We start from the raw sequence: 25,524 nt of genomic DNA, 5'->3' as shown, positions 1-25,524 counted from the left end.
ATGCCACCTGTCAGTGATGCTCTGAAGCTTAAGTGACTACAATTATCGCATGTTTGTTACGAGTCGTCATTCGGAATACTTCGACTGTGAGGGCGCCAAGAGCGTTTTCAAGGTACGTTTCCCTTGTACTACATGCGCCTTTGAAGCTGCATTTTTTACTCATTATGCTACCGTTTGTCTGGCCAATTCGGTCAAGTAATCTTTAGCATGTCTTTGCATAAGTGTGCTGCCTATTTGAAATTTATACAGCACGTTGAAAAGTTATGGGCCTGCAAATGAAAGTATGGCTGGCTGGGGTAATGCCGAAAACGTGCGATTACGCACGTGTTAAAAGCACGCTACGTGGACTTTACTGCTGTAGAATAGCAACGCGTATTTTTAGTCACACAAATTACACTTTCAACCGACACAACGGCCTGTTACCTATAAGGAATGATTTACCTGGCATTTTCTTATTATATCACACAATTATAACTTCCAGTGTGCACCGCGTCCTCAAGCTCTTGAAACGTGTGTCAGCTTTGGTGAATTCTGGACAAAGTTTGAGATAAAATGACAAAACATCAATGTCGGCATTCCCCGTAGATCATTTCTCCCATTTTCGGCTTTCCCCGCAGTCCGGGGCAACGCCGAAAAAGTCAGTTCTTTGATATTTTTAGTTTTTGCGCTTAAAGGTATGCGAATTCATCAAATGCGCCTGGTATGTTTGAAAGACAAAAGACTGGCCTCTCGAATGACGCCAACAAGAATAGCTTATGTTGTCTACCTTGCGTGCTACGGGCGTCAGAAAAAAAGTATTCGGCGTTCCCCCAACTTCCCCTATGGTTTGGCAGCCAGTACCGGCGAAATTATATCAAAATTGCGCAATAGAAGGCAGAATAAAGTTTGTGGGAGAGTGTGACATTAATTTTGGGACACCCTGTAGGTAGGTTGCCTTAGTGCGGAAATCTGAAAAAAAAACATGGGGGGGGGGGGGCGAGAGCAGCATGAGGGAGCCGAACTCAAGACTCGGGGCCGAGGGCCGCTTAAAAGCATACAAATTGACACCGGTGGCTTTTGGGCTCCAGGGGGGTCGTGGCCCCTTGGCTACGCCCCTGGTTGTAGATATGACATAAGAGTGATTTGATCCCCCTATTCGATGAACTGAAACACATTCGATGAACTGTTTCAGTGAACTGAAACATTCGAGTGTGGGGGTGACGAGGTGGGGTTGGGGGATTTAGCTAAATGTGAAGTAGCTTATCAACTAGTGAGCATTGTTGGCCCTTGCTGCGGTGGTTTCGGGCCGGCGCGCCGATCACCTCCTTGTGTGCGTGCCTCTGTCGCCAGGAGGAGCAGACCTCATCTCGCAAAGTCAACCAGCACCGGCGCCGACTGCGCGAGGGAGCCGACCGTCAGCGACCCCCCGGTACTGGCCAATGGGCACACAGCAGTGGTCCGCTCTGCAGCTGCTCGGAGAACCGACCGGCCTTTCCGCCGCCAGCGTCTGTCTGTCTGTCGGTCGGTCTGCCGGTCTGTCTGTCGGTCTCTGGAATGTCTCTCTGTCTGTCTCTGTGTCTGTCTATTTCTCTGTGTCTGTCTTCCTCTCTGTGTGTCTCTGTCCCAGTCTCTGTGTCTATCTCTGGCTGTGTGTCTGTCGTCTCGGTGTCTGTGTCTGTCTTTGTGTCTGTCTCTGTCATGTTGCATTGTGAACTTTGTTTACTTGTTTGTTTGTTTTTCTGCTGTTACCGCCACTAGAGCTCGCCTGCACAGACAGACGGACGGGAGCTGTGCTGAGCCCCTGTACAGACGGACTTGGACGGTTACGGTCGGCCAGCTGACGTACAGTAGGTCTACTAAAAAAGTATCCCGCTCTAGAGGCGGCCGGCCGGCCGAACCCCCCGCCCGATTCCTTTCCCGCCCGACTCCATTCCAGCCCCGACTCTATTGCACAGGCCGCGGCAGCGACACGGGTCAGGTCGCGGCACCCGGCGAGTGGGTCAGTTGGCGGCCGCCGGCCGTGGAGTGAGGACGCCGTGTGTGGGGCGCAGATATGCCGATTGCGGAGGAGGGGAAGATAGTGACTCTGCACTATGCCGGAAATGATGCCTTTGTGATATAAATTAAACACCTGCAGTGCATATCCTCCCTTGCCCCATTCCTATTTTATCATAATCCTTCAATAATCCGTAATGACCATTCAAAGCAAGCAAGCAAACAAAACAACACGTTTAGCGGCGACATCATCTCGGATAAAAAAGCGACAGTGATGATTAGAATAGACTTAGCGCGAGGGCAAATCGACGGGTATACATGCATCACATACCGTAAAGTGGGGCTATTTGAGACAGTATTTAAAATCGCTTTAAAATGAAGAGCGTTTGATTTTTATGTGATATTTTTGCTCAGGAAGGTGTAGAATCGAGCAGTAAATCGCCTCAGCAAAAATTAACCATCAATTTCAAATGGTTTTTATTTTATAACAATTTTAAATACTGTCTCAAACAGCCCCACCTTACGGTACAGAGTATTTTATTCCCGAATTAAGATTGGGGATCTTGTCCAACAAGTCAGTGGCCGTTCTAGACACAGATAAATGCTTTGTTTTTGGTCGCATCATTTTCTACAATAATTCGAAGCCGAGGTTTAACCCTCGCCGGCCGAGAAGAATGTCTCCATGTATTTTTTTGCGGTAGCTCAAAGCACACTGATGATAGAAGGCTGACATTTCATATGCCTTACATTGATTCAAGCTGGATCATTTCACATCAACCACGTTTTCAGGTCAGGTCACTTAACTATGACGTCTTAAAAAAACCTGTGCACGGTTGTCGGTTATAAAATGATGCAAATCCGCAATGCACTTAGTGTCATATAAGCATAATGGGAAATATGGAAACTGTTAATTTGGCGTCGGAAGTGATCTGAAACTATACCTCAAGCACATGAAATCGTGACTTCATACATTCTTGGCAAGGTCTAATGCTTCACTTTAGCATTGTTCACCTTGCGTGACGTCATTTATGACGTCACTAGGGTCATAGGAGTGTTTCGTCAATAACTCCCGATCAAAATGAGCTAGCCAGTCGGGGCAGCCATCAATGGACTTTGCCAAGACTTGCCGAATCAAATGTTATGCAACATGTCCTCCTTTCAACAGCTTCGTGACCTGTGTTTCCCTAACATGACATTGACCTGAGGTAAACATCCTAAATTGCTTAACCTAAACAAAAAAAGCTTATAAATCGACGCGTCTGAGAACAGAAAACACGATTGTATCGAAATGATGATAATGCGACCTTTCTTGCGAAGCTATTTACCAAAAACCGATCCAATGCCTTGGGGTCCTTGACCTGCCCTAAGAGGTCACTGATATTTTAAAATGGGGTACCAGTCGCTGCGTCAGGTAACGACGCAAGCGCTCGTTTTTTCCGCGAAGCTCTAGCAGCTACATAGCTCAATTATAGGAGCTAAACATGGGGTTGGGGAATCGCTCCCTTCTCATTCACTATTTGGCCGGGATAGTGTTTGCAATTATTGTTAAAATCTAGGATTTGAAGATTTCAAATGACCCATTTCTTCCGGCCCAAGTCTTTCAATTCAAGGTCATAACACCAGGTCACGTCAAGTGACCTTACCTCAAGGAAAGTTCCTGTGCTCATCATATCTAAATACATCGACTAACCGATCGCTTTAGAACCTTCAGCGATTTCAATGGGCAACAGTATATGTATTTGAAACGTTTACTTTGCAAGTTTGACATTGCTGACAGAAAGGTCGGATCAATTTTGAGATCGCTAAAGTCAATAGGAGAAAGTTGAACTGCGCTTTTTTTTGGACGGAACGCATAATAAACACTCTGAAAACATGTGGTGCCTGATGAGATGCAATACTGAATGAGAAAATTGTTTGTTTTGTTGGGAGCCATCTTTTTCGGTCTGAGAAGGCCCTTGCAGAGCTATGACATAACTATGCTCTGGTGTAGTAATTTGGTTGTGCGAGCCAGCGCCAGTGATCTGCGGAAGCGTGACTGTTCCCGTGGGACGATTGCCCTGTCGGGTGGTCCAGCCGTCTCCCCAACGGTCACCCGAAGAGGGTTATGTGTCTTGGAATGGAACCGACATCAACTACAGGTTGGCTGGTGGGGTGACCTCCAGTCCAGAGAGGGAAGCATGAAGACTAGGGGCGATGCGGATTGGTTTTTCCTGAGGATAGCGAGGACGGAAGGAATCTAGCACCCTTGACACTTCCTTATACTGAATGTATCTCAGGCTGTTAAATCTCCTAAGCGTTTTTTTTTTCTCGACATCGTCAAGGTGTCATTAATAAAAATATGAAATCCGGGAGGATAAATTAAATATAGAAATTGTGGCCAACAGAACATTATCAGTTGCGTTCAACATACTCGTTAGCATGATCACACACCCAGCTTACATATGAGCCATCTGCCATGTAATAATTATTTTTTATAGACGTGCTTAAGTTATGAAATCATCTGGCGTTTTTAAAGTTCCACGATACGGATCTAATATCCTGCTATGCATCACGACCATTTCTGGTCAGGTCATGACTTTGAACATAGACCAATTTTTTCAAATGACTTTTAAAGATCAACTTTTGATTCATTCGAAGCGTTTCGATAAGGAGGAACACGAGGCTGGTAAAATTAATTTCATGCAAGTTTTAAGCTAAAAACTTTCAAGTGTTTGTGGAAAAGCAAATGATTTTCTCACAATACCGATGGTGGCAGTTGTTAATTACATGCTAAACGGTTGACCTAAATTAAATCTGACAATATTTTTCAGACATAGCGGTAAACGAGCTGATTGTTGTGTTAGGTTAGGCTCTTTCGGTCGATTTCAGAGTGGGAAGGATGACAGGAATTAGGGGGAGACAGGGGGCCTGGGCGAGAGTCCTGGACCTCATGCTCCGCTGGGGCCGAGCCCATCACGTGTATTGGATTGCCCTGGCACATGGATAGCCCTGGGCGGTGTTTCACGGCCCCGCGCTGCAGCACGCTGCGCTTCGCTGCTGCATTGTTGCGGCGGTTGATATGAATTCGGCTCCACGCTAGCGTTGCGAGCTTCCGAGTCTGTTGATGTTTCCATGGAAATTGGAAACCCAATGCACTGGTGCGCGCACCGCACCCTGTCCAAGCAAAATTTTACCATCGATGACCTCTGGTGACATGACCTCTGGCTCTGACCCAATCTAAAATTGGCTGAAGTATTTTTTTCAGGTATTTGAACGTTGTGCTGAGCATTGTTAATAAGATTATTAGAATGATGAAGAATAAGCTGTTGCTCATTTCTATCAGAAATAGAAAAAATAAACCAATATATATTCGGGCGTGGCCCTTCTTCAGTGGTACAAGATCACAATAAGGTAGATGCCACGTAAAAAACGTAGTCTATCAGATCACTTGCAACCTCTGCACCCAAAAAGCCACCTACATAGGTGAAAGTAAAAGGAGAGTTAGGCTCCGCTTTAACGAGCATCTGCGTGACGCCAAAAACCACACAAGAAACACCCCTTTCGGAGAACACTTCATGACCTGCCATTGTAACGTAGAGCCGAGCCACGATGCCCTCTCCATTACAATTCTTCAAATCTGCAAAGACGTAGCTGAGCTGAAGATCGCCGAGTCCATCGAAATTCGCAATCATCGCCCCACACTCAACACAATGACATCATCTTGGCCGCTCATCAAGCCAGTACCATACTCAGAGCTATAGACGGTCTTGTGATCACGCCAGATAGTACATACTTAGATTTTGATTAGATCACATTATTTGACGCCTTCACTCATTCACACATCGTCGGAACTAATTCCCTTACTCTTTCTTGCTTTTACCCATTCATCCTCCCATTCATCACTTACGTATACACGACTAACACATACACAAACATAGCCCCCCCCCCCACACACACACCTACACTTACGCTCATGCACTCGAACTCACAAACACATAACAGTGACCATACTGTCTGATGTCTGATGAGGCTGATGTCGAATAGTTAGCAATGTTATACAATAAGTGCTATTCTTGGCATAGGCTATGGTGACAGTATAGGCTATGGCGAATATCATGCCCCGATGTACAGGACGATGATTCGTTAAAATGACCTATCTAGGCATATAAATGTTATGCAAACCGAGCGTAACTGTAACGTATTGAATTGTACCTATGTATATGTATGTACTGTGCAATCATTTATTAGCTATCTAAATCTAGATCGACGCCTATCTTGGAAGCGCATGCAAAATATCTGTGAGTGATTTGATTCAAAATATTGTATTTTGCCTCATCTGTGTCACATACGTCTCTCTTGTTTTATTGTGATCTTGTACCACTGAAGAAGGGCCACGCCCGAATATATATTGGTTTATTTTTTTTTTCTATTTCTGATAGAATTAAGCAACAGGTTATTCTTCATCATTCTAATGAAGTATTTTTTCTTCTATTTGCTACTTTTGACGCTACTTCGAATACCACTTAAATGCCCAAAGCTGAGTTATAAGAATGATGCTCACTCCCCATTTCCCCTCCAACAGGGCGTGAGAGTCTAGGCATTCCTGTGGGGCACGGGCTAAAAATGACTATCTCATAAGTCATAATCATCGTGGCCATGAACATCTACTGCCATTGTTTAACACCGGTTCCGCTGCGCTGAGCGGTGACCGTCCCGTTTGTTGGATTCTACAGCTGGCTGGCGGAAAGCGTTACCGGCCGCCAGTCCACCGCCCGCGGGCCGGACCGAGCGGTTCCGCTGACCCTACCTGACCTGAGCCCGGCGCGATATGGGACAGGCAGACGGGGGTTCGGCTCAGCGGAGGCAGCGCCCACTGGTGCTGGGGACTTTTTTAATAGACCTACTGTACAGTGTCACGAAATTTCGTTGCCCAGCTTCATCCATACTAGTGATGTCAATTACAGGTAATCGAAGTACCGATACCAAACCAAATATCAACCAAAACCATGAGAAAATACCATCCTTCAATCCTTCAATCCTTCAATCATCAAGAGAACATCGATCCTTCAGAAGCCAGTACGGGGCCCTCAGAGGCACATAAGGGTCAGTCTTGGGTCTCAGAGGCAGAAAATGGGCCATCAGAAACCGGTGTGGGACCTTTAGAGGTCGGTTTGTGCCCTCAGAGGCCAGTTTAAGGCCTTCAGAGACCAGTACAGGGCCTGAAAATGGCAGTTTGAGGCCATCAGAGGCCGACTTAGGCTCTCAAAGGCTAATGCAGGTCCTTACAGGCAAGGATGGGACCCTCCCCTCAGGTCAGTGTGGCATCCTAAAAGAGAGGCTTGGGCTGGTGTTGGACCCAGAGTCCAGAAAAGGCCAAGTTGAGCCCTCAGAGCCGATGCAGGTCCTTAACCCTCGCCCGTATAGGGGGGGGGGGGAGTCGAACGGACCCCCTCGATTTTTTGCGAATAATTCGCGTAAAAAGCGGCCGATCGCGACGAAACATTCATTACCCTCGCGTTGATCAATTATACACCTACCCTGCAAATTTCATGAACCTGACCTTAATGACATTTGACCTGTGACCTACTTTTTGAGACCATGTTTGGCCGGAATCGCGATTCGGCGTGTCGGCTCGCATTCAAGCCGCGCGTATGCAGTCTTTTCGTGGTTTCAAACGTTCAAACATGTGATTTGATGTTGCTCCCATGCATTAGGGTGTGTGTCAAGTTCACTTAAATTTTAGGTCAGGTCATTAACCTTTGATGACCTCGGTTCACTTTTTCGAGTTTTACATGTTTTTTTTTGCTAGTTTTTAGAGCTGAATTCGAATTTAGCAACCATTTGAACATTAACGAAGTAGTTTTGGTGCCCTCGTAACATGTTACAAAGCTGTCAGAGGCGGTTGCCACCTACTACGAATACCCGGCAAAACCTTATGTTTTGTTGTCAGATTATGCATCATGGCGTTCTTTTATCAACATAAGATCTGGGTCAGGTCAGGTCAGGTCAACCAGTATACTGGTTGACCTGACCTGACCTGACCCGACCTGATCTAAATGCATGAAGACATCATCCATGGACCATGATCATAACTAACATGATATTCGTGATCAGCACCCCGAAAAACCATAGCCACCCTTTACGACGTTCTAACAGCCAACGTCCCGATTTTCCCGACTTTTGGGTCCATGACCTGACCTGGAAGGTCAGCTGATGACCTAGGATCTTAAAATTGGGTATCATCGGCTTCCTCTCGTCACGGGCAACACGCTTGTTTTTTTCACGAAGCTCTAGCTCGATCAGGGGCGAAACGGCAAGGGGGGGTCCAACCCCCTATACGTTCGCGGCTGGAAAAACACCAATACAGGGGATGGTTCAAGCCCGGCATCGGGTCTTCAGAATCCAGTGCGGGGCCCTCAGAGGCTAATATGGGCCGTTACAGGCCAGCATGGGGCCTCAGAGGTCAGTGTGGGACCCTAAAAGACCGGCATGGGCCAGCAGGGTAGCGCGCTACAAGGCCAAGGATGTATTACAAGTAGATTAATCAATATAAAGCCGTATTTAGATCAAGAGGACGCGTCAAGAGTCTGACCATGCCTCCAAAAAAGAGGCAGCGAGAATTACCTACCTATTCGATTTCTGGTTCAAGGAGCAATCATAGTAAGTTTAACTCTGCACATTTGCAGGCTTCTTAAAAATTTTAAATGTATGTAGACTAGAGATGTCAATCGGATACCAACTTTTTGGTATACCGATACCAAACCGATACCAACTTGGTATTTGGTATTTTGATCCTAATGTTGTTGGTATTTTGTTGGTATTACGAATCCGGCTAATGTATAAGAGGATTCGAATTCGGTAAAAAGTGGGTATTTCCCTCATGTTCCCAAGTTGGTTTGGTTTCGGTATTTTTCCATGGTTTTGGTTAGCATTTGGTTTGGTATCGGTATCCTGATTTTCCGTTATTGACATCACTAATGCAGACAATAGGCATATAAGGTGAAATACACACGAAATACCATATAACACACGACAAACGTTTAACTATACACTCAAAGTACGCCCCTTGCGACTCTACACACTTCGCCCAGTTGCCCTTCCATTGCTGGAAGCACTGTGAGAAGTCACTCTTCGCGATCGCCAACAGGGCCATTGTCGCATTCGTCTTGATCCCCTCTGTGTCCTGAAATCTGGTGCCTTTCAGCGGCATTTTCAAGTGGGGGAGCAGCCAGAAGTCACATGGGGCCAGATCAGGTGAGTGTGGGGCCTGCCGCACCTGCATGATGCCGTGCTTGGCCAGAAACTCCTGTACGAGATGGGCTGAGTGGGCTGGCGCTTTGTCATGGTGAAGCTGCCAGTCCTGCGTCGCCCACAACGCCGGTCTCTTACGCCGCACCGCGTCCTGTAGATGACGCAGAGCTTCCAGATAGTATTGTTTGTTGATTGTCTGACCTTCTGGAGCATACTCATGATGAACAACACCCTGATCGTCACCGTCGTCAACACCAATTTCAGGATTTCTGCTCGTCGAGGGCCTGCCAGGCCGCATGTCGTTCTCTACTGAACCTCGACCGTTCTTGAAGCGGTTGTACCAGAACTTGATTTGGGTAACGCCCATCGCTTCGTCGCCGAATGTCAGCTGAACTTTTCTGATAGTGTCGGACTGCGTTTCCCCAAGTTTCTGACAAAATTTGAAGCAATATCTTTGCTCATTTCTTTCGGTCATCTTGACGCTGGGAGGAAATGCGACGACCGAGCAGTACGCACGTGCATACAAGCAACGCTGGACAGTGGCTGAGCTGGACGTGGACGCTGAAAATATGTGTGTACGTGCACAACGATTAAGATATCATCCACACAGGGTACCACACACCTGAGGGTAATGGCCTTCGAGCAAACCAATGGGGTCGGATACTTTTTGATCAGGCCTCGATCTTGTTTCCAATAATGGCACAGTTGGTTGACTGTGAAAGTGACATAGGCCTTACCCCGCCCCCCCCCCCCCAGTCGCAGGTGAAAATGGTTGAACCCCAAAACAAGTGACTGGATCTGCCCTTGGGCAGGGGAGCGACGAAAAATTTTGCCCACCCAGTGAAAAATCCTTAGAGGAGGCCCTGCCTCCAGGTGTTTGACTTTTTAGTCTCCTCCGGTCCGACGGTTGACTCCAGACTCCAGACTGCAGACTGACTGATTCGCACTCAGACTTAGACTCGTGGCTCCCGGCTGCTCGACTGTGACTCCCTGTCTGGTTGGGTGGTGCACCCTTTTATAGTTTGGATGGGGTGGGTGACTGCCACGCCCTTGCGCCGTCATCTTCCTCTGCCTTCCTCTGGTGGGTGTGGGCCCGTAAGATGGCGCTCTCTGTCCTCTTCAACCAGCTTGCTCCTGTATGGCTGCAATTTTTGGTCGTCGAATCGTCTTCGTGTTGAGTGCTTGATCATTTTAGTAATCGCTGGCATAAAACAATCCCTGAACGGTTCGTTATCTTCGAGTTTTAATTTTGATTCTTCAATTTCATTTTATTCAAACTTTTGTTTCATTCAGTTTCGTCTGCCGGCAACGCCCCTGTGACGTCACTCTTGCTCCGCCCACCGTCCCGGGGCGTGGCCGTAAGGCAGCGCCTTCTTCCTCTGCGGAGATCTCTAGAACTACCTCATGAGGCTATTGTGGGATCGGTCACCTGGTTGTTTTGCCAGGGTCACTCACCCTGGGTTGCTCTGCCCGACAAAGGAGGTTGCCACGCCTCCAGCTGGTATCCATCCTTGACACTGCTCCATGATCTGTTGACATATCTTGCTGATCCAGCGTTTCCAGCCGGTATCTGTCCTCGGCATGGCTCCACGAGCTGTTGACAATCTTACTGATCCAGCTGTTACTTGTTGAGGTTCGAATCGCTCATCCTGCGGTAGCTGTCTCCAGAAGCGCGCGTCTTAACCCGCGCTCTGCTGGGGGGGGGGGGGGGTGTTTGAACACCCCCCCTTGTGGTTTTTCGCGAATATCAGCGCCGCAGTTTTTGATACACCTTATCGTACATCAATTCTACACATGTTGTGAAAATTTCAGACCAAGGTCATTCAAGGTCAGGTCACCAGATCACTTGAAGTGACCTCACCTCAAAAGTTTCAATGTCTGTCATAGCTACACCGAGTGACCGATTGCTTTGAAACTTTCAGCGATTGCTAAGAGCAATAGCATGTACAAAATGTTTAACTCAGAATTTTGATATCGATGACCTAAGGTCAGGTCAATTTTGCGACCTCCACATTATAAGTCAATGGGAGAAAATTGAAATGCGCTGCTTTTGGACAAAAGACATTATAAACACTCCCAAACACCGAATTACAAGTGGTTTAGACACACTGAACATGAAAATGGTGTCCATGACCCTTGTTTATGCCCTGAGGTCATCTTAGGTCACGAATGGTATCTAACAGTTTTTCGCAAATAACTTTTGATAGAGGCATGCTAGAGCGATGAAAACGCCTTAGATGTGTTCAGCTCGACGATACGGATCGACTGATATGCAACATGACCCTTTCCGGTCAGGTCATGACCTTGACCTGAGGTCAAATTTTCAAGTTGACCTTTCAAGGTCAACTTATAGTTCATTCGATGCGTCTTGACGAGAGGAACACAATGCCGGTAAAAGTAAGCTCGTACAAGGCTTGGGTCAAAAGTTATTGCAGAAAAACTGTTTCCGAAAAAATCGGCTATTTTTGCAATTTTTGCCCCCTGCAGGCAAAACCGTTGACGTTAGGTCAAATCTGAGAGAATTACTCAGAAAGGGCTTTAATAGGGCTATCGAATGCGCTTTTCCGCGGCGCTGTAGCTCTATTGGTTCTCGAGTTATGCGTTGGCTTCTTGGAAATTTTCGACATTCGACCTGGAAATCGGCGAAATTTTGCCTTCAATGACCTCTGGTGACCTGACCTTTGACCTGACCAAAAAATTGACCGAAGTGATTTCGTCATTATTTTTGACGCTCTTTCGAACGCCGCCTTCCGCGTATCGCTACGTGGCCCAGGAGCTGAGTTACAAGGGGGGGTGTTCAAACACCCCCCAGCAGGGCGTGGAAATCCAGGACCCCCAGCCGGGCGCGGGTTAATGGGAGTTTAACGTCTGCCCATTCTGTGCGGCCAGTGATAGATTAGGGAAACGGGGGGGATGGGGTGTGGGAAAGCGAGGCTAGGGGTGTGGCCGAACTGCGGGGGAGGGGGACTGCCGAACCGCGCCGTGCCGAAAAAATACTACGTTAAATGTTCAAGATGTAGCGTGCTACATATACAGCAAATGATTTGGTTTCCAGCACTTTGAATTGGTTGTCAAAATATCTGTTTTGTGTATTGCGCACATAAGCATCAAAATCCAAGATTGTTGGCTTGTTTTCTCATGCTTTATTGACATAGGAAATGTGTCAACGAACATGCGGGACACCGTGCAGGGCGCCTGCTGCGGCTGGACCAGTGTGGGCCCAGTGATGCCGATTGGGCGCTGCTGACCACTGTTGCCCTGGCCCCTGGCCAGGCCCATGTCTTCCCCTATCTCCCTGTGTGTCCAATGTCACGATGACGTCACATGAAGGGGCGGATTCGGGGGGGGGGCGGAGCCTAGCGCAACGACCGCCATGTTTGCTTCTTTTGATATTTTTGGTGCCCGACCCGGGCCTTTGTCGTTAGTAGCACACATTCATACTGGGTTAGTGTATATGGCAGGCAGTGGTACGGCAGTGGTACGAATCGTTTTCGGCACCCGTTACGCGGAACAGCCTTGACCGCACGCTTCCTGTCACGCACGTCAGCCCAGGTGGCACCGCACTGCACGATGGGACCGCGGCCGGAATTAGCGCGACATTGGTGGATTTGCCGACTTTTCCCTAATTTAGTTAAACTGTGTCACATAGTTCAGAAATGTCCATGGACCACGAATCTGCAAACATTTTTCGTCCATGGTGTACAGGGTGTCCCATAAGTTCGTTCTCACCTAAATTTTACGTTTTTAGGCTCTCTTGCTTAAAGGCACGCTGAAATAGGTTCGCAACTGAGCTTACGTGGTTGCCATGGCTGGTAGAAATATGCTCCACAGTAGCTAATTTCTGTAGACAAAATAGATTTTGCTAAAGAGCCCGCTTCCTACAGAGACGGCTAACGCCGCAACATAGAGGTCTCCGATACGGGTACGTCTCAGTATTTAGTCAGCACGTGACCATTCGCGACGATTGAGGGTGATTGAGGCCTACCAGTCTGTAGCCAATGTCCATCGCTAACTGGACGCACAGTCAGCAAGTGACGCCGATGATTTGTCGGGAGTCAATCACTGCAAGTTTATCCTCTTTCCAGTCAGCCCTCAGGAGTGAGCCAAGTGGCCAAAACTGTGTGGCGCCAAAGTGGCCATCAAAAAGGTTAAAGGGTTAGAAAGTTGGTAAGCAGACTTTTCAGGATGGATTACCAGCTGTCTAAGAGTGCTCTTTCGGGGTACATAACTCGAGGTGACTTAAGCTTTGCTTACCGGAGGGCACAAATCAGTCAAAAACGTCTTAAAATGGCCAAACATGAGTTTCGTTATGCCTGAGGCTAAACAAAACTAGAGGGCTGATGACATCAACCACGTCATCTGGACTAACTAGTCCACGTTCGAGATGAAACACCCGTCCAAACCCGAAAACAACCCCATAAGGGCGAAGTAGAAGGCCTCCGTTTCGTCCCGTTATGTTCCTATGCAAAAGGCCATGGTCACTGTGTTGTTGGGTTATAGGCGTTCTGGAGTTGACCAAGTTGCAAGTGGCAACCCAGAAACAGTTTGGGGAAGCAGAATGCTTTTCCAAGAACATCTAGGAGGAGTTTCAGCCCTCAAGCTGAACTCGAACTGCGAGTATGAACACATTTATAGAGGAGAAAATGGCATCCGGGAGGTCGTAGGCCCATCTTCAGGCAAGACAGTGCATCAGTGCACAGGTCAAGCAAAGCTTAAAAGTGGTGCAAGGAGACTGTGACAGGCGTGTGTGGCAAGATCACATGCCAGGCACCTCATCGGATCAAAATTTCATAAAAATGTGTTGGTTATGCTGAAATTGAGGCTCGTCGAAGCGTAGCGCTGTTCCAGCCTCGAGGAGCTCACGGTGCATGTCAAGTCAGTCTGGGTTAACTTACAGGGTGTCCCATAAGTTCGTTCTCACCTAAATTTTACGTTTTTAGGCTTTCTTGCTTAAAGGCACGCTGAAATTGGTTCGTAACTTAGCTTACATGGTTGCCATGGCTGGTAGAAATATGCTCCACAGTAGCTAATTTCTGTAGACAAAATAGTTTTTGCTAGAGAGCCCGCTTCCTACAGAGACGGCTAACGCCGCAACATAGAGGTCTCCGATACGGGTACGTCTCAGTATTTAGTCAGCACGTGACCATTCGCGACGATTGAGGGTGATTGAGGCCTACCAGTCTGTAGCCAATATCCATCGCTAACTGGACGCACAGTCAGCAAGTGACGCCGATGATTTGTTGGGAGTCAATAACTGCAAGTTTATCCTCTTTCTAGCCAGCCCTCAGGAATGAGCCAAGTGGCCAAAACTGTGTGGCGCCAAAGTGGCCATCAAAAAGGTCAAAGGGTTAGAAAGTTGGTAAACAGACTTTTCAGGATGGATTACCAGCTGTCTAAGAGTGTTCTTTCGGGGTACATAACTCAAGGTGACTTAAGCTTTGCTTACCGGAGGGCTCAAAACAGTCAAAAACGTCTTAAAATGGCCAAACATGAGTTTCGTTATGCCTGAGGCTAAACAAAACTAGAGGGCTGATGACATCAACCAGGTCATCTGGACTAACTAGTCCACGTTCGAGATGAAACACCCGTCCAAACCCGAAAACAACCCCATAAGGGCGAAGGAGGAGGCCTTCATTTCGTCCCGTTATGTTCCTATGCAAAAGGCCAGGGTCACTGTGTTGTGGGGTTATAGGCGTTCTGGAGTTGATCAAGTTACAAGTGGCAACCCGGAAACAGTTTTGGGAAGCAGAATGCTTTTCCAAGAACATCTAGGAGGAATTTCAGCCCTCAAGCTGAACTCGAACCGCGAGTATGAACACATTTATAGAGGAGAAAATGGCATCCGGGAGGTCGTAGGCCCATCTTCAGGCAAGACAGTGCATCAGTGCACAGGTCAAGCAAAGCTTAAAAGCGGTGCAAGGAGACTGTGACAGGCGTTTGTGGCAAGATCACATGCCAGGCACCTCATCGGATCAAAATTTCATAAAAAATTTGTTGGTTATGCTGAAGTTGAGGCTCGTTGAAGCGTAGCGCTGTTCCAGCCTCGAGGAGCTCACGGCGCATGTCAAGTCAGTCTTGGTTAACTTTAAGCCTGCTATGCAGCCAAACATGCCGGTTGGCATGCCGCAGCATGTGTTCATGTGTTTGCCTATTAAATGGGGAGCACATTGAGGGGTCATAAATATACCAAAACGCAATGTACTCTGTTTCACATGCAAACATAATGTGAGAACGAACTTATGGGACACCCTGTATGCTTGCTATGCAGCCAAACATGCCGGTTGGTATGCCGCAGCATGTATTCCTGTGTTTGCCTATTAACCCTATTAGTGGCAGGGGGGGTTGTTTTCATCCACCCCTCAGGTTTTTCGGGAATATCTCCGAAACCACTGAAGCTACGATGCTGAAATTTTCTGACTTTTCCTAAAACTAAATTGGGCACTTTCCTGAAAATTTCAAGTTCATAACTTTACCAGGGGCGGCTCCAGAGCACTATCGTGAAGCGAGTCATTTGGGCAAAGATAACGATGCTGATGTATTATAACTGTATGCACCAGTTTTACGAACAGTGAATGAAAGGTATCATGTGATAACATATACAAAGTTATTGTGCATCCTCTTTTGACACGTTTTTGCTATAATAGGCGGATCCAGGCGTCCAAAAAGGGGGGTTATGTTTTACCTCCCAACATAGGTGCCCTGACACCGCCTATGCATGACCAATACAATTGTAGTCGTTCATAATGCATATTTTGCATATTTGCAATTTTTTTGCAATATTTGAAAATGCATATTTTTAGGATCCATGTGAATTCCTGGTTCATTCTCTATCGATCGGCAAAAGTTGCGTTAAGATTGGTTCAGAAACCTGGCCGTGATAAACAGTCTAAAATGTATCTGCAATTTGCCCGTTTTTACCCCCCTCTACCCCCTATTGACATTCTTTTAATTTTTATTTTTTAGAAATGTAGATCACGTTAAGCGAAATCGAATGCCGTTTGAATTTTGAAAATCGGCCCGTTATGTAGATCTCGAGATATCAAGGGGGTTCGTAAACAGCCCCCCTGCCACTAATAGGGGTAGCCAGGAGCCTGCCACTAATAGGGTTAAATGGGGAGCACATTGAGGGGTCATAAATATATCAAAACGCAATGTACTCTATTTCACATGCAAACATAATGTGAGAACGAACTTTTGGGACACCCTGTACAGCGTCCACGCCACATCAGACCAAACACAAAGTTCCGTGACAAGCATCGTAGACCCGTTTTCGTACGGAGAAAAGTAGCAGCTAATGTAGGCAAGAAAAAATATATAGTAGACGGCTCTATCAATATTTTCGGCGTGTAGCCTGATAGTTTAGACTATGGGCTTCACGATGGAAGAAAAACTTTTAGCGGAATATATAAATACGCTCCAAATGTTAAGTTTTCTTAGATGCTTTTCAAATTGCGAGTTAATTTTGCTGTTATAGATATTCTGGAATGTCGATATAAAAAGTCCCGCTAAGTCCCGCTCTTCTTTTATCTTTATGGTGTTAACCAATCAATTGCCTTTTCAGAAAATATAGGGGAGAGTGGGGTGGGTTGTATCAGTTTTTACTCCGAGACCCATAACCTCGTAACTATCCGTGATAAACTCATTATTTCCATACTATCTCCTTCCTTGATTCTTCTGCTTTTTTGTGCAAAGTAACTTTTCCGCTACCTCTACCAGTTTTTCTTCTACGGTCTGCCGAATAGAACAATGTTTTTGATACAACTTGCCCCATGGCTTGGGTGAGTTGTATCACATGATGGGGTAATTTGTATCACTATTTCACGTTTCAGGGAGTGTGCTTGCTACTGGTTTTGAACATACCAACAACATTAAATGGGGTTAATACAATGTATATGCTCAAAGGCTTCACTTTTATTACACCAAACTCGTCAATCCGAACGAAACATCGAAACGAACGGAAACATCAACAGACTAGAAGCAGAAGTGGCCCGTTAAGAGCAAAGAAGCCAACACATTGTGCCGAAATGGAACGAGTATTGACTAGCTACCTACAAACGCGAGCCAGGGCTTAGCTTTCGCGATCAAAAGCAACATACCCATACATACATACATACATACATGTTACAACATACCCCACCCGGCTCTGATACAACATGTACCTCGCCGCCATCTTGGAAAAAAACACCCTCGTGCTCAAAAACAGCGGACAGCTGGAGAAATCCATTTTCACTCACGCAGCCTTAGAACCTACCCTCACCACCGCTACGGAGATCTTTCAAATTCGTGCACATCTAAATGCCCAAAACACACATTTTCTTGCAACTTATTTTTTTAGAATGACATTAAAAAAACATAAAATCGGCTCTCACCTCGAGACGCGTCCACCCAGCCACACGACAGAACAGGGAAAGATGGCGCCCGGAAAACCTCGTCGGCTGGTTGTGTCACGAGCGCCATCTATTGGATAAGTTTGGCACAATTCGCCCTGATACAACTTGGACATGATACAACTCTCCCCGCTCTCCCCTACAGTTCAGCTGCCTCAGACTGCCACAGCGAAAATGAGGGGCTTTTTTACTTCAGGTCGCCGGCGCTGGCCGTGCGCGCGGTTACCGCGAGCCGGCCGGAAGCTGTGAATAACAGAACCTCAGTAGTTGTACAAGGTTGCCAAGTGCCAACTATATTTAAGTTTTGTCCCGACATATCCAAACCTGCTTTCGGAGCGTCTGATACACTTTTCTGACCCGTACTTAATTTGTTATATAGTCATGTAGGTCATCAGATTCCCATCATGCATGATGGGTCGTCGTCAAATGTAGCCACCAAAACCATGGTTTTGGTGGCTACATTATTTGCTTATCGGAATTTCCGGTGCCGTCATGACCTGACCTGACACTTGTTGTGTTGCCATCTTATGACGTGACCGAGCCGAGTCGAGGTCAGCGCAGGTCAACTTAATTAACACATTAATTAATTAATTAAATTACTAATGATTGATTAATGAAATTTGTCAGAAATTGCTTAGAAAGTACACCGACTACCATTTGTATGATTCTAACTATCATCCCTTTCATGTGAAAAGCGGGCACGAAACACGAAAAAGTACCGATGTCGCGCTAATTTTCGCTCCGGTCCCATTGTGCACTGGTGCGCACGCTGGCGCTATCCCGATTTATCGGGCCCGGCAGGTCAGAGGGCGCTCCGGGACGTGAAGCGAGGCCGCGTCCTCGGGACATGTCACCGGACCGAAGGATCTGTGTAAAGGCGGATCAGGCCCGTGTACCTGCGTCCTGGGACGCTGGCTGGCACAGCGGTAGTCCCCACGACCGAGCGAACACTCTCCCTCCAATTACTACCATCTCCTGGGTAGGAGCCGGCCGAGGAAAACGCTGCCAGATGTCAGCTTTGATCCAAGGACCTCCAACACCAAACGTGAACGCACTTGTCAACTACGCCACATTGGTGGTGCCATATTTGAATTTATTTTATAAGAATGTGTTCTATATTTTTGGGGTTTTAGTCAATTGTCAATTGTCATCCGTAGTTTAATGAACGGTTAGCTGTAATATAAGTGATTTCTAAAGAAAAGACACCTATTCTGCTTGCGATTTCGATTTAAGTCTGACCCGCACCTAGCTTCGAACGCATGATTTTTGGGTCACGCGGCACAGGCATCCTAATTCCTAACCACTACACTACCGCGGCGGCGCAGCGGCCGGCGGAAGGGAGACTGCGGAGACATTTTTTTTTACTCATTTTTTTGTTGGAAAAACTGATAGGTTTCGTGCAAAACTACTCTAGATAATTCGAAGGAAAATGTCTCGTCTTTCCGATGATGCACCTAGTTTTATGTTATCTCTATTAGAGTTTGTTCTACAGCGCTTCAAAAATCGCCCATTTGCATGGGACTCAAACGGGACTTCAAGACTTGCCCCCAGATGACGTCACGAGCTGACGTCACGATCAGGTAGAATCGCCGGAAGATCCTTCCTGGTATATATGTATGGCCTTGGCCCTGGATACCAGCTGCCTCTGACAATGCGCCGCTGTGGGCCGCAGGTGCAGTCGAGCCGCCGCTGAAGCTCGCTCGCACGGAGCAGAGCGGGCCCGTTAGGCGCCAGCTGTCCACCTACCTGACTGGAGAGCGCTGGGATCAGGTGAGTTTGTGCCGCAGCCCACTGCACCCCCCCCCCCCCTTGCCACCCCCGAGACGGGCTCCACCTGAGGCAGGCCATGCTTGAACGCAGCCCCACTATTTCGGTTATATCGCCCCCGCTTGTGCAAAAAGTGTCACGGCTTTGAACATCTATTTCCTAGCTATATGGCCTACAAGGTGCCCTAGCATTACCTGAACATTTTTTTTTTTTTGCTAAAAGTACGATTGCACCAGATGCTTATGCTTATGCACATGCGTCATACTTCTATGAGGCGTCCCCTAGCTATCGAAATTTGAGATTGTGTGCTTTTGGTGGCCAGTCACGACTCGAGTCAGTTATTATTCAGTCAGCAGAGTAGTCCTTCTCCGTTTTTAGCCTAAGCCGCCTGTTACTTGTTGTCAGCGACTCAGCGCCTGTTGTTAGATGTAAGCGCGCCCGCTATTCTGGCCGCCGCTCGTGACGTCACTCACTGACCGGGCGGTCAGGCGGCCAGAATATCTACCAGCCAGAATATCTCAACACCGCCAGAAGGCAGTCATGGTGAATCAAATGCCGTTCTCTACTTCGCAAACGGACTTTCGGATGGTTCTTGTTGGAGAGCTCTAGCAGTTCATCTGCAAGCAGATAGGAGTGAGCAAAGCGCAATTACCATGCGTCCCAATAAAAGATTTACTCGGCTGAACGCTGAACGTCAATAACTTATATGTAGCCTTTGCGTTTTAGTCTTTTATAACAAAGCCGATTTCAAAATCACATGTTTGTTATATTAGGTAAGGACAAGATAAAACATAACCCAAAACAGGCACAAGCCCGGCCGACGCGGCCGGCCCCTGCTCTGCTAACTCTCTCTCTCTTCGTTTAGTTTAGTTTAGTTCCTTAGTTCCTTTAGTTCAGTGGTCGGCAGGTCATTCGGGGTTGTGCCCCCTTTTAGGCGCCAGGCAGGGCCATTACCCCCACCTACCAGACCCCATTGCTGACACAACCAAGTTTACTGAAATTCCATACCTTTCTGGAACTCTTTGGGTATTTCTGCATTTCCGATGCATCAGATTTAAAACATGACACTTCCTCCACAAAACATTTAATATATCCCATTTAACCCTCGTACATATAGGGGCGGCGGGTGGTTTTTCGTTAAAAGCTCACGTAAAAGCCGTTGGATCACGACCAAATTGTACCCTCGAGCTAATCATTTTTTTTCTTTACCTGCCCGGGAAAACCTGAGGCCAGTTTTACCGACAGAAAAATAGCCGCCTGCCGGTGTTTTTGCCTAAAAACCGCTTCACATACATAAGCACGTAAGCGTCACGTAATAAGTAAGCGCGATGAGCATGTAAGTGGATAGGGGCTAGGGCTTTACTGTTTACGCTCCGTATGTGAAGCGGTCTTTAGGCGAAAAAATTCCGGCAGGCGGCTATTTTTCTGTCGGTAAAAATGGCCTCTGAACCGATAATGATCATTGGCTTATGAGCTTTTTCTGGAGATCATCTTGAGCCATAAAATCTCACTTCAAGAAGATATAGCGGGCCCCGATTTTCTCGACACTTGTCTTTGACCTCCTGAATGAGACGAAATGACCAAGGACCTTAAAAATGGGCAGCAGCGGCTTCCTATAGTCACGGGTATGCACAGCTCCATCTAAAGGCCGCCCCACACTGGACCTCGCATGTGGTGTTCCCAAATAAGTTCCAAAATTATGCCTCACTTCCAAAGTTATCTATTCATTTTCGAAAATCCATACACTTTTCACACTTCACAGAATTCCTCCAGTCTAGTTTCTTCATGAACCCGTATTCGGAAAAATAAAAGCTCGAGAACTAAGCACGAATAAAACGGTCTGATATACCTCTGATTTGCTTTCACTCTTAACAGCTTAAGAACGGCGGCCACGTACACATTACACAACATTCTCCCCCGGGGTAGAGCTCAGCCCACCCTTCTTGGTCATCTTCGAGTCGGTCACAACCCTCGCGCGGATGCAGCCTCCAAGAGGTACAGCTTCTGTATGGGCCGTCTTAGCTCGCCGCGTCCCGTTCGCACAGTCGCGGCGCGGGTTCGTCCATCGCGCCCCGGATGTACTGCTGAAATGATGCCCGTCGTCCAGGTCAGACGATTGGGAGAGCTCTCGCCCTCGATGAGCACCAGGTCTCCCGGTGCCGGCGCCAGCTCGACTTCGGGCGGGAGCTGGTCTCTCAGCTGCCTCAGATATTCCCGCTGCCAGCGGTTCCACAGGGCCGTCGTTATACGGCGCTGGTAGCGACGGCGACGTGTCAGCTGCTGGGGCTCGCTCCCCCGGACTGGGCTGCGGTCAGATTCCAGGCTACAGTGGAGGAAGTCGGCCGGCCTCAGCGGACGCTGGTCGTCTGCATCATCGCTCACTGCTGTGAGCGGTCGCTCGTTGATGGCCGCCTCCACGGAGCAGAGCGCCGTCTCTAGCTCCTCCCAGGAGAGCAGCGCCGCTCCCAGCGTGCGACGCAGGGCGCGTTTCGTGAGTCTCACCATCGACTCCCAGAAGCCGCCCCACCAAGGCGCTCGCTCCACGATGAAACTCCAGGAGACTCCCTCGGTGGCAAGAACAGCGGCGGCCGCCTTTAAGTAGGTGGCGTTGTCGCTTAGAATACTGGTCGGGCTAAGCCTACGAGCAGCAAAACGACGGTAGGCGCGGATGAAATCTTCAGTTCGTAGCGACCCGACCAGCTCTAGATGCAGCGCGCGCGTGACGGCACATGTGAAAACCGCCACGTACGCCTTATGAGGCTCCGATCCAAACGGTCGCTTGACGTACAGCGGCCCGGCAAAGTCGACGCCAGTGCGACTGAAGGGCCGAGCCGCTGTCACTCGACTGCGGGGCAGGGGAGCCGGTCTCATGGCGAACGGCTGAACGCGGAACAGATGGCACTTGCGGCACCGGCTCAGAGAGGCTCGTACGATCTGGCGCCCGCGGACGATCCAATAGCGATCTCTGATGCTGTCAAGGACTTGTTGGACTCCAGCGTGGCACAGCTGCTCGTGAGTTTTCATCACCAGAAGATCAACCAGTCGGTGATTCGGCGGAAGGATCGCCGGATGTATCTCGTCTTCCGAGAGACCCGAGTGTTGAAGCCGTCCGTGTTTCCTCAATATCCCTTCATTCAGTGTGGGGTTGAGAGCCTTCAACTTCGACTGATGCGGCAGCTAAAGACCCGCTTGCAGAGCCTCTAGCTCTTGGTCATACTCAGCTTGCTGAGCGTCCATGATCCAAAGGCGCTCCGCAGCGTCGATCTCGTCACGAGACAGAGGGCCACAGAGACTTCCACCCGATCTACGGCGCCGAGCCCATCTTAACCCTCGCATGTGTAGGGGGGGGGGGGGGTCGGATGGACCCCCCCATGGTTTTTCGCGAATAACTCGCGTAAAAAGCGGCCGATCGCGACGAAACTTTCAGTACCCTCGCATTGATCAATTTGACACCTACCCTGAAAATTTCATGACCCTGACCCAAATGACCTTTGACCTGTGACCTCTTTTCCGAGACCATGTTTGGCCGGAATCGCGATTTCGCGTATGTCGGCTCGCACTAGCCGCGTGTTTGCAAGCTTTTCGTGGTTTCAAACATTCAAACATGTGATTTGATGTTACTCCCGTGTGTGTCAAGGTCACCTGAAGGTCAGGTCAGGTCATTGACCTTTGGTGACCTCGGGTGACCTCGGGTCACTTTTTCGAGTTTTACATGTTTCTAGGCTAGTTTTTGGAGCTGAATTCGAATTTAGCAACCATTTGAACATTTACGAAGTAGTTTTGGTGACTTCGTAACATGTTACGAAGCTGTCAGAGGCGGTTGACACGTACTACGAATACCCGTCACGACGCCTACTGGTTGACCTGACCTGACCTGACCCGACCTGGTCTAAATGCTTCAAGACATCATCTGTGATCAAAACTAACACGATATTCGTGATCAGCACCCCGAAAAACCCCTTAGCAGCCACACTTTACGACTTTCTAACAGGTCCCGATTTTCCCGACTTTGGGTCATTGACCTGACCTGGAAGGTCAACCAATGACCTAGGACCTTAAAATTGGGTATCATCGGCTTCCTCTCGTCACGGGCAACACGCTCGTTTTTTCCGCGAAGCTCTAGCTCGATCAGGGGCCAAACGGCAAGGGGGGGGGGTCCAACCGACCCCCCCCCCCTACACATTAGAAGCTGGCAAACGCCGCACACATGCGAGGGTTAATGTCCAGGCGGTGACCCTCATCAGCTTGTTCCAGTCACTGTAGCGACTGATGTCCACGGCCTGTCCAACACCGGCTGGCCGCGCAGGGGCTCTGACAGTAGTCAGAGTCTGTTTCTTGGCCTCCACCAGACACTCGGCTGGCCCCTGGCTCGCTGGAGGCTGCGGCGGCCAGTCAGAGTGATCGGCCCCGAGCCACTCTGGGCCGTGCAGCCAGAGGCTGCTCTTCCTTTGGACGGCAGGTCTGCCGGGTTCTGGCTGCCAGGGCAGTGCCTCCATAGAGTTGGTGAACAGAGACGTTGAATTTCGTTGATCCGGTTCCGTACGAAGACTCCCCACCGTTGAGGGTCGCTCCGTATCCAGTAAAGCGCCACCATAGAGTCTGTCCAGCAGCCGTCTATCTCGGTGCGAGTGTCCAGCTGGCTTTGCACATAGGTGACTAGCCGGGCGCCGATTAGGGCGGCGGTCAGCTCGAGACGAGGCACTGAGATGACATGACGGGGGGTGAGCCGCGCCTTAGCCATGACCAGGGCAGGTGGGCTGTGCCATCCTCCGGTCTCAGATACACGACTGCCGCAAACCCTTCCCTACTGGCGTCGCAGAACATATGGAGTTGGTAGCCACGATCTGAGCCGATCCAGTAGGGGCGCGGAACGCTGAAGCCGTCTATCTGCTCCAGCTCCGACAGCCACTTGCTCCAGTCCTTGAGTACATCGCCAGTGACCAGCTGGTCCCAGGATTGACCAGCAGTCCAAAGTGTCTTTAACAGAAGCTTCACTCTGACTGAGAAGGGAGCGAGGAGCCCCAGCGGGTCAAAGAAGCGAGCTGCGACGCTCAGGACGTTCCGCTTCGTGCTCAGCGCCTCCCGGCCGAGCTGCGCTAGGTCGGCGGTTTTGAATACCAATCGGTCGTCTGCCGGAGTCCAGCAGATGCCGAGCACCTTTCGTTCCGCGGTCGCCTCTTCGCCAAGAATTTTCAGCTCCTGTTTCTCCTCCTGGAAACTGTTGGTCCAGCGTCATGTTCATTTTAGCGTCATGAAAAATCTCTGTAGTGCGCTGCGACAGCTCTTCAGCCTCTTCGGGCGTGTCTACACTAGTTATCAGATCGTCGCAGTAGGGGAGAGTGGGGCAAAGCGGCCACCCGGGGCAAAGCGGCCATCCATCGTTTTAGCCCTCCACAGCTGGCGTCAGTTCCAATTTATGATTTCCAATTATACTTCTCTTTGCGGTCGTTCGAATGAGCCAGACCGGGGTTTCAGGCCCATCGCCATTGTTCTGTGAAACACGGAAAAGCCTTTCTTGCCAGGTTACCAATTATGTTTACAATTTTTAAATGTTATTTTATTCCATAACCGTTTGGAATTTTTATAAGCGTTTTTGTCCATGCATTGCGTGGTTATCGTACATGCCTTCTACCAATTTTAATGCTTTTTACCCCACTAATAGCTGAGCTGGAATATTTTTGTCTCGGACGGTATGCGCGGGGCAAAGCGGCCGGGGCAAAGTGGCCAGCCCCCAATTGGCAATAAGTTGTTTCCATCTGGATAAAAACATTATTTATATTCAAATGTGTCGTCATGCATTCATCTTGGCCACTTTTCGGTTACATGAGTTACCAAATTATGCAATTAAATGTTTTTCCAAGAAAATTCTTTCTTTGTTTAGCAATAGGTGGGAAGATAACAAAGTAAACATCCATCTTCCCTTAAACCTTGTCACCATCAAATACCCTAGTCGTGCATGAGGCAACTATTCTGTTTCTCATATCGAGACTTGAGAAGTCGGCAGTGGCCGCTTTGCCTCAGGGATGGGGCAAAGTGGCCAATATGCTATAGGTTTAAAGTTTTGTCAATATCTCCCATATGTGAACGCCTTTGGAAATGAAACGCAGTCGGAATAAAAGACAATTTAATAGGGATCACATTGGTATAGAAAGAATCTTTCCAAGTT

The 25,524-nt window shown here is 48.4% G+C and overlaps 1 protein-coding gene across 1 annotated transcript in view; it reads left to right on the top strand.

Moving 5' to 3' along the window:
• Positions 1-1,329: 1,329 nt before the first annotated feature.
• The window catches only part of LOC122366688 (TATA-binding protein-associated factor 172-like), a gene marked incomplete at its 5' end in the record, with an annotated part of 326,392 nt that continues 302,197 nt past the window's right edge, over positions 1,330-25,524 (top strand). Inside the window, 2 exons of the mRNA XM_043339202.1 lie at positions 1,330-1,408; positions 19,264-19,361. Of these exons, the coding sequence (XP_043195137.1) occupies positions 1,330-1,408; positions 19,264-19,361 (177 nt within the window). The remainder of the gene's footprint in view (positions 1,409-19,263; positions 19,362-25,524) is intronic.

Source organism: Amphibalanus amphitrite, unplaced genomic scaffold, assembly GCF_019059575.1.
Source record: "Amphibalanus amphitrite isolate SeventyFive unplaced genomic scaffold, NRLGWU_Aamphi_draft 000824F_arrow, whole genome shotgun sequence".
Classification (NCBI taxonomy): domain Eukaryota; kingdom Metazoa; phylum Arthropoda; class Thecostraca; order Balanomorpha; family Balanidae; genus Amphibalanus; species Amphibalanus amphitrite.
The sequence above is the reverse complement of the archived record's forward strand: the minus strand, read 5'-3'. Positions and strand labels throughout refer to the sequence as shown.